Here is a 10,041-nt window from a genome sequence, read left to right as displayed (position 1 = left end):
AATTTTTTTTTTTTTTTTTTTTTTTTTTTGCAGTACGCAGGCCTCTCACTGTTGCGGCCTCTCCTGTTGCGGAGCACAGGTTCCAGATGCGCAGGCTCCGCGGCCATGGCACGGCATGTGGGATCTTCCCGGACCGGGACACGAACCCCTGTCTCCTGCATCGGCAGGCGGACTCCCAACCACTACGCCACCAGGGAAGCCCTTTTCTAATCTTTTTTTTTTTTTTTTGCGTCACAGGCAGAATATAAAAAGAACTCCTAGAAATCAATTTTTAAAAGACAGCCCAACAGAAAAACAGCAAGAGACTTGAACAGGCACTTCATAAAAGACATCCAAATGACCAATAACCACAAAGAAAGGGGCTCAACCTGATTAGTAATAAGGGAATTACAAAGAAAACCCACAACGTGTATCCGCCAATGGATGAATGGATAGAGATGTGGTAAACATTCACAATGCGGTATTGTTCAGCCGTGAGAAGGAAGGAAATCCTGCCGTGTGCAACAACCTGGGTGAATCCTGAGGGCATTATAATGGAAATAAGTCAGACAGAGAAAGACAAATACTCTATTATGTCACTTATATGTAGAATCTAAAAATGATAAACTCGGAGGAACAGAGAGAGTGGTGGTTGCCAGGGGCTCAGGGGAGGGTGGGGAGAATGGGGAGATATTGGTCAGAGGGTACAAACTTCCAGATAGAAGATGAGTAAGTTCTTGGGGTCTATTATACAGCATGGCGATTACAGCTAATAATACAGTATTACATAACTTGAAAGTTGCCAAGTAATCAGATCTTCAATGTTCTCACTACAAAAAAAGAAATGGCCATTATGTGACGTGACGGAGGTGTTGCCTGATGTTATGGTGGTAATTGTACTGCAACAGACGAATGTATCAAATCAACACACTGTACACCTTAAACTTACACGATGTTATATGTCTGTTATATCTCAATTAAGCTAGAACTGTAACTACCACACCTACCTACTGTTGAAATTCAGGACTGTCAGTATCTAGGGTTGGAGAGGAAATGGAGCAACTGGAACTTTCCCATTTTGCTGGGGTGGGGATGGGGCTTGTAAACCAGTATGACTACTTTGGAAAACTGGAACTATCTACTAAAATTCAACAGCAGTCTCACTCCTGGGCGTTTGTCCAACGAAAATGTACGCATCATAGAGACACCAAAAGACATGCACAAGGGTTATTTTAAAAATCTCAAATATCCATCAACATGTGAATGGATAAACCACCTGTGGTGTATTCTCACAAGGAAATGCTACAGCGTGATGAAAATGAGCAAACTAGAATTATATGAAGTAACGTGGCTGTTCTCGTAAACATAACGTTGAAAGAAACACAAAAAGGAACACACAGTGTTTGATTTCACTTACATTAAGTTCAAAAAGAGCAAACGTGTGCCTCTGAAAAGGAAGGAAGAGGTAGCGACTGCGAGAGGACACGTGGGGTTTTAATGACTTGTATCTTGATGTTGGGGATGGTTACACAGGTGAACTCACTTTGTGATAATTTGTCAAGCTGTACGCTTAAGATCTGGGCATTTTTCTGCGTGTAGGGCATACTTCAATAAGCAAGTGAAAATATCTGCCCAGATGTGAATAGCAGTAGAGCGTGTGCCACATGTCAATAAAATATTCCAAGGGTCTGCCAATCCAGTGCTCTCAGTTTTACTTAAATTACACCAAGTGCCCATTAAAGTTAAGCGCTTGGGGCACTTAGGTGCTGCTGCTTTATAGAAGTTCAATGAATTAGAGGATACAGACAATGAATTGGATGGGTACTTTTTATGGTGCATTAGGAAAGCGACAAATAGTGGTCCCATATTGCCCGGCTGGGAGCTGTAAAGAAACTGAGGAAATACTTTTCCGCTGAAAGCACAGGTTCGAAAACTGGCTAGACACATTGTCAAACTGCGGCATCAGCTGAATTCTTACCTATGGTGGTCATCCATGGGCGCAATTTAGGTCCTGCTTGACAAAGACCGGGATCCTGGCAAGTGGAATGGCGGTAGGTGGAAGAGTCCAAGGACCCAAGGATGCTTGATGAATGTAGCCTATTTGAAGCACTGCTCTCCCACTGACTCTTTCCCGCTAGGAAAACCTAATGACCCACCTCAATAATCAGCAGGTCCAAATGTGGCTGGGGCCTAAGGACAGCGGTCAAAAATTGTAGAGGGAAGAGATCATTCACACCTCAAATGAACTGCAGTCGTTATCCGTGCTATGCTAGGAGAAGTCAGGCAAGACTATGCATAGATTTGCAAGTGCTTGACAAGGAGCTGAAGTACCAGTTTGGATCCTGCAGAACTGGTTGCTATGGGGAGGCCTCATCGGAGACACGGTGTTCAATGTTACCGCAGGATGAAACGCTAATGGTTTGTTGGGTTGGCTGACTCAGACCTAAGCCTAGCACTGGCCCAGGCCATCTGGCAAGAAAGGTAATTGTTAGTAAGAAGACACACAAGGAGAAGTAGAGACAGTGAATGGCAGAAACTTAGACCATCTTAAGCAACAGGTTGCTGAGGGGGCCACGGAATAATATGGCCCCTCAGAGCTGCCTTAAAACCTGAACAGCTTCCTGGGTTTCTGTGAGATTCCTTTCCCTTACCACCATGTGTATCCTTTATCAAAAACAAAGCAAAGCATTACTTGAGATAGTATATAGTCATATTGGGGCCCAGGGCAGGCTCCCAAATATGTCTCAGTGGCGTATCGATTGTTTTGAATGAGTTACTTAAGAAACAACCAATGCAAGAAGGGCACTTTGATGCTCCTCTCTATTTCTCTGAAACTAGGAAATAAACCTCTCATGTGAAAGGTACCTTCCCTGGGCTGGGAGGTAGAAAGACATCATTATCGTCAGAGACAGGGAATTCACGTCTGAGAAGCCTGTATAAATAAACCTTGCTACTTCTTTACTAATTTACTACCCAAGCCCAATCATTGCTTAAATTCCTTATAATTATGCACCCGAACCTAAGTTTCTCTGTCCTGTCCGATCCTCACAAATTTATTGTTTCTTTATACACAAAGACATAAAAGTTACCTACTTTTGGTCACTCTCTGTGCATCGTTTTATGATCTCCTGTGCCCACAAAGCTAAGTTGGGTTTTCTGTTAATCTGCCTCGTGTCAATTTTATTATTAGTCCAGCCACAGGAACTCGACAGGGACAGAGGGAAATTTCCCCCTCCCGCTAATACCAATCTCTTCCCTGGAGCCAGAAAAGTCCAACTAACACAGGAAAGGCACCAGGGCAGAAGGAGGAATGAAGAGCACAGAAGGGGAAGAGTAACTGTGGGATCCTCAGCTATATGTTTCCACTGATCACTCTCATTTCTGAAACCTTTCCAACTTGATTCTGAAACACAGTGTTCCCAAAGTTCTTTTCCTTCCAGGAATAATTCATAACCTATGGAACTGAAGGGAAATTAGAGCTCATTCGGCACATTAGGAGAGGAGAAAATGGAGGTCCAGAAAGAAGAGATCTCCTTTTTATTCCATTTCCTTCAGCCACTCTCTTTTCCCCACCATTTAAGCATGGATGTTCTCAAATCAGCTGCCCCTTCTCCCTCTAGATTCATAATTTCAGCCTCCAATTATACATGCATCTGTCCGCTCTTAAATTTTTATCCTAAGTGCTGAATGCTACCCGCCGCTCCTTTACAATATTAGACGCCAGTGATCTATGGGGTATGTACTTACAAGTTTCACCAATACCCAAAACTCAATTTAGTTAAGATTGAAATCTTTCTCCTTCATCCCCTCCCAGCTTCTTCATTCCTGCTATTAGCAGCATCATTTTTAAAGGTTCCTTGTCTTAAACTTTGTTTGTAACTTCAAAACATTGCATACAAATAGGATAAAGAATAAAATAACAAACACCCATGTCCCTATGATCCAGACAATATCTGGCTGTGTTTGCTTCAGACTGAACAACATTTTTATAGGTAGACACGGCTGGAAGTCCTGTGCCCCATTCAATCTGCTCCCTCCTAAGAGGGTAGTTCCTCCCCAAAGCAGGTCCCGAGACAAAGGCTGATGAGCCTCAGAATTGATTCGGGAGGTGCAGGTACACGGGCAAGGGAGTGGGGAGGTGGCTCAGGAAGGGAAAGCAGCCAGTAGGTCCGGTTACTAAGCAGCTAACACGGCGGTCAGCGCAGCTGATTCCTACAGAAAAGCTCCAGCAAATGGCGTAAAACACACCTGAGAATCATTGTGACCGATGAATGGTGGGGATGGAGCATTTATACCCCACACCCACTAGTCATTTGGGTGGCTGGGGGTGGGTGGGCGTTTCCAGCCCTCTGTGGACTCTGGCAGCCTGAGGGAAGCCTTTCGACAAAGGTGTTGGCTGTCAGAAGTTAGGCTGTTGTGTACAAAAAAGGTAAGGGAATACAAGGGGAGGTGGGCAGAGTACCGACAGCATCTGTGATAGTGTGTATCCATCCTACTGACATCATTTACCTTTACGAGTGTTAAACATTTAAAATTTTTTTTTAAAAATAAATTTATTTATTTATTTTTGGCTGTGTTGGGTCTTGCTGCGAGCAGGCTTTCTCTAGTTCCAGCAAGCAGGAGCTACTCTTAGTTGCAGTGAGCGGGCTTCTCATTGCAGCGGCTTCTCTTGTTGTGGAGCACGGGCTCTAGGCGCACGGGCTTCAGTAGTCGTGGCGCACGGGCTCAGCAGTTGTGGCTCGCGGGCTCTAGAGCGCAGGCTCAGTAGTTGTGGTGCGTGGGCTTAGTTGCTCCGTGGCAAAACATGGTTAATTTTTGTATAATATGATATTATTGATAACGCTGATGATGATAATGAGGACGAAGGGGAAGAGTGACTCTAAATATACACCAGTCAACATGAAAAAGGAAGGTAGTTTGGGAAAACAACTTTGGTTCAAAGACCTGGTTAACTACTTATCGAACTCGTATCACGTGCCTGATTGATTTCCCTTTAGTAGAAAGTAAGGAAAAGAAATAAAGTACACTTTATTAGACTTTGACAAAACTTGGTTTTCTCCTGTATCTTCCTTCATCTCCTTCGTCAAGACGGCAGGGTTATTAGGCTTAAACTGTGATGGCTATGTAAGATTACAAGTCTTTGCTAAGAAGACTACATACGATCAAAAATGTATTAGAACATCATCTCCTTCTTAGCTGCAATCCATTCGCCTTCCTACTAAATGGGAGAAAGGTGTGTATGCATGTGTGTGTGGGGTGGGGCGACTGGGTGACGCAGACAAATCTCAGCCTCACCATCAGGTGACAGGCCTGCAGGGATGTTCTAAATTATTTAGCAAAGCCAGGAATAGTTTGTCTTCATTGAACCTCACAGCCAACAGGACTCCTGATTTAACGAAATAAAACTATAAAACAGTATGTTTCCTATTCCCTTTTGCAGAGGCCAAAAGGATTTAAAACAATCTTCAAATAATACTCCTCATAGATCCCATGATTGGACAAACCCAGACCTCCCTCTTTAAGAACGAGCGGACAGAGGAAAGTCACCTGACACGTGGAAAGATCCAGCAGTCCAGGAAGATCTTTTTCAAGATCAGAACAAACAGTCACTCGTAAAGCAGACCCCGTACAGCAGGATAAAAAAAATTTTTTAAGTCTCAAATTGAAACTCAAGGAGGCACCCACCGAATTTCATATTTCAAATAAGGAATGATTACAGAATTTGAAAACCCCATGGAGATAGTGAATAACTAAGCGGGTTTCGATCAGAGGTAAAATATATTGGTGAAAATAACTTCTGGAAACAGCATACATTTTACATTTAAAAGAGAGGTAACGTTTTCATAAAGTAATTCCGTACTACTTCTCTACCTGATTCCATTTCCACGTAAAAACAAGGCTTACGAAAATCAATAGGAAAATACATTTCATGTCATAACATTTAAGTAGTGACTAGGATTAGTAATAAAGGTCACGTAGAATGCAGAGTCCTACACTTTAAAACAAAATGCCTTCGTATTCTATTGGAACCTTTGATCCTCCTTATAGAAAATCGTACTTTTGTAAAAAACATGAGATTGGCAGAAAATTTCAGGAATTCACAGACTCCCTGAAGCCCCAGAGGTTCTAGTGATCAGTCTGGTGACCCACTCGTGGTCTATGAACAGCAGGTTAAGAATCCTTTATTCAGAGAGAAGCAGAGAACACTTACGTTGTATAGAGGGATAGTCTTCATCACTTTGTACTGCTTAGTGGGATCCATTTTATACAGGTGACGGTCAGTGACAAAAATTGCTCGATCTTCCACCTTACTAAAGCGATTCACCTGTAAGAAAACAAAATAATAAACCGTAACATATCACCGAGAATGAAATCAAATGATCTGTCAGGGAAACATCTAGGAGCAGAGGTGGCTGGCTGTGGAGCCAGATTCTGTAATAGATGTGCACCACCTATGACCACTCTCTGGATGCAACAGAGATGGAAAAGGAGTGTTTCCAGATTTGTGGAATTTTACAATGTAAATTTCACGAGTTTACCATCTAACAGGGAAAACAAGAAAAACACAGAAGAATTAAAGAACTAAAAACACGTAACCCAGACGTTATAATGAAAGTGAAAAGGCAACCCACAGAATAGGAGAAAATTTTGTAAATCATATATCTGAAGAGGAACTTTTACCTAGAATATATAAAGAATAGAATATACGTTGTATCAGAGTATATAACTCAATAATAAAAAGACCCCCCCAAATTTTAAATGGGTAAAGAATTTGAAGAGACATTTCTCCAGAGAAGACATACAAATGGCTGTAAAAAACATGAAAAGATGCTTGACATCATTAGCCATCAGGAAAACGTAAGTCAGAACCACAGTGAGGTACCACCTCTCACCCACTAGGATGACAATGATAAAAAAGACAGTAACAAATGTTGGCCAGGATGTGGAGAAACTGGAACCCCCACTACCGGTCAGGGTCTAAAATGATGAAGTTGCTTTAGAAGACAGTCTGGCAGCTCCTTAAATGGTTAAACATAGAACTGCCATGTGACTCAGACATTCCACTCCTAAGTATATAAACAGGGGAATTGAAAACATCCACACAAAATCTTGTGCCTGAATGTTCACAGCAGCCTTAATCATAATAGCTAAAAGGTAGAAACAACCTCAATACCTATCAACTGATGAATGAATAAATAAAATGTGATGTATCCATACAATGGAATATAATTTGGCAATAAAAAGAACAAAGTACTGATACATGCTATAACATGGATGAACCCTGAAAACATGCCAAGTGAAAGAAAAGAGTCACAAAGGACCATATGTTGTATGATTCCATTTATATGAAATGTCCAGAATAAGCAAATCTATAGAAACAGAGCATAGGTTAGTGGTTTCATAGGGCTGGGGGAGATGGGAGGTTTGGGGGGAAGACAGCTAAGGGGTGTGGGGTTTCTTTTTGGGTTAATGAAAACGTTTAGCAATTGGTTGTAGTGATGGATATATAGCTCTAAACACACTAAAACTGCATACTTTCAAATGGGGAACTGTATGTTAAGTGAATCATATCTCAATAAAGCTGTTAAAAAGAAAACCTATTTGAAACAACTCATTCTGTCCCTTTCCTAATGCACTGGGCAGGTATATTTCAGATTAAATTCCCTAAAACATGTTTATGAATCTACATGTTCTACATTAAATCTACTTACGTTAAGTGAAATAAGTCAGAGAGAGACAAATACTGTATGATATCACTTATATGTGGAATCTAAAAAATACAACAAATTAGTGAAGATAACAAAAAGAAGCAGACTCACAGATATAGAGAACAAACTAGTGGTTACCAGTGGGAGATGGGAGGGGTAGTATAAGGGTAGGGGAATAAGAGGTACAAACTATTAGGTATAAAATAAGCTACAAGGATATATTGTACAACGTGGGAAATATAGCCGATATTTTGTAATAACTATAAATGGAGTATAACCTTTATAACTGTGAATCACTACAGTGTACAGCTGTAACATACAAAATAAAAAAGATCAAACATTCAAAAACAGACAGTGCCTTCCTATTGCATATAACATAAATAATTTCCTCATTATTATTACTCTCCATAAAAAGAATGCACCATATGAGAAGGCAGTAAGTGCCCACACAGGAAGGATTCAGCGTAAGCTAAATAGACATCTGATGTGGGTGCGGTGGAAGGGAAGGGCTTTAAATAGGAAGTCTAAGGATCTCCAAGGTACCCTGCCACTCAGATTCTATGATTCCTTTATCTGACTTTCAAGAGTTTTCCTATCTGCCACTATTCTACTTATTTGACTTTACATATTTCTTCAAGGGCTCTGGCTCCTTTATGACAGGTTTCCTCATGTCATGCTCTCTCTTAACTGTTTATGATTTTCTACTCCCTCGTTTTTCTCTTTATCCATGTATATGTCAAGATAATGCTCAATTTCTCATTCTATTATAAAACTTCTTCAATTCCTCTAGTAAAAAAATGATCATTCTGGGCTTCCCTGGTGGCGCAGTGGTTGGGGGTCTGCCCGCTGGTGTCGGGGACACGGGTTTGGGCCCTGCTCTGGGAGGATCCCGCATGCTGTGGAGCGACTGGGCCCGTGAGCCATGGCTGCTGAGCCTGCGCGTCTGGAGCCTGTGCTCCACAACAAGAGAGGCCGCGATAGTGAGGCTCACGGGCCTAGCCGCTCCACGGCATGTCGGATCCTCCCGGACCGGGGCACAAACCCGTGTCCCGTGCATCAGCAGGCGGACTCTCAACCACTGTGCCACCAGGGAAGCCCCAGTCTAAGTGCTTTTGCTAAAGGAAAACACTGGCTACATCACTGCTCTTCGCTTGTGGAAAATGATAGGGAGGAAGGTTGGCCGATGCTTATAAAACCAAGACAATTGAGTTACATCTATCCTTAGTCTCTTAGAAAGCAGAAGTTCTCACTTAATAATTGGAATGTTTTAATAATTTTAAGGACAGCTGACTTGTAACTTTTAGACCATGGATGCCTGTCATGAAAAATATACTTGCTAAAATAGCTGTGTGGAATGCTGTGTTTTTTAAACTTATAGTTGAAGCTATGTTTAGCAAAAGATGTTGATTTTATTTATTAATCTTGTGATAATAAATCTGACTATATCGTCACTAATCGAGCTCTAATTAACTGAGCCAATATCAAAGGTTATAGATTGTCTTAAAATTGGAAGTCTATCCAAAAGCTGCTTTCCTTATAAAATAGCTACAAATAAGTTATCAAAATAGTCATAAATAAGACTGACAAATTCACTTCAAAACAAAGTAAAAATCTCACATACAACTGTAGGATTTCTTTCTTTTTTAAAATGAAGGTTAAGAAACAGGTAAACTAATTTGTGGTAAAAGAAATCGGAAGAGTGGTTGCCGTTGGTAGTGGTGGGGCTTGGTTGGGAAGGGAGCTGAGGGAGCTCTCTCCGGTGATGGAAATGTTCTGTATCTTGATGGGGTTGTGATTTACAAAGATGTGTGCACTAGTCAAAGCTCAGTGAACTGTATACTTGAGATCTGTGCATTTACCTGTACATAAATTATAACGCAATACAAACAAATGCATGAACAGAACAAGAACAATGTAGAATCTCAGATATCCAGGGCAGGTTTTTATTTATTGCCTTGCTATTTCATGAACAGTACTCCTGTGTTCCAGCCTGCCTGGAAGCTCCTTGAGGGTAATGACCGTATGGTGCCTACTTTCTTGTACCTCACAGCCCCCTAGTACAGAAGTGGGCAACCTGTAGGACTTAGTACATCCTTGCTGACCAGTGGGTTTTGAGAGTACTTTTTTTTTAAAGCTTGCTTTTACTTTCTTTTTAAAATTTATTTATTTATGGCTGCATTAGGTCTTCGTTGCTGCGCACAGGCTTTCTCTAGTTGCGGCAAGCGGGGGCTACTCTTCGTTGTGGTGCGTGGGTTTCTCATTGCGGTGGCTTCTCTTGTTGTGGAGCATGGGCTCTAGGTGCGCAGGCTTAGCAGTTGTGGCTCACGGGTTCAGTAGTTGTGGCTCACGGGCT

At 41.6% G+C, this 10,041-nt stretch overlaps 1 protein-coding gene across 1 annotated transcript in view; it reads right to left on the bottom strand.

Annotated features, from left to right (window-relative positions):
• Positions 1-10,041, bottom strand: part of MYO1D (myosin ID) — a 337,803-nt gene that overhangs the window by 126,332 nt on the left and 201,430 nt on the right. Inside the window, exon 20 of the mRNA XM_024736888.1 lies at positions 6,191-6,304. Coding sequence (XP_024592656.1) covers positions 6,191-6,304 — 114 coding nt within the window. The remainder of the gene's footprint in view (positions 1-6,190; positions 6,305-10,041) is intronic.

The sequence above is a fragment of the Neophocaena asiaeorientalis genome, unplaced genomic scaffold (assembly GCF_003031525.2).
Source record: "Neophocaena asiaeorientalis asiaeorientalis breed wild unplaced genomic scaffold, Neophocaena_asiaeorientalis_V1.1 scaffold129, whole genome shotgun sequence".
Taxonomy (NCBI): domain Eukaryota; kingdom Metazoa; phylum Chordata; class Mammalia; order Artiodactyla; family Phocoenidae; genus Neophocaena; species Neophocaena asiaeorientalis.
This window is presented reverse-complemented; position numbering and strand designations above follow the sequence as displayed.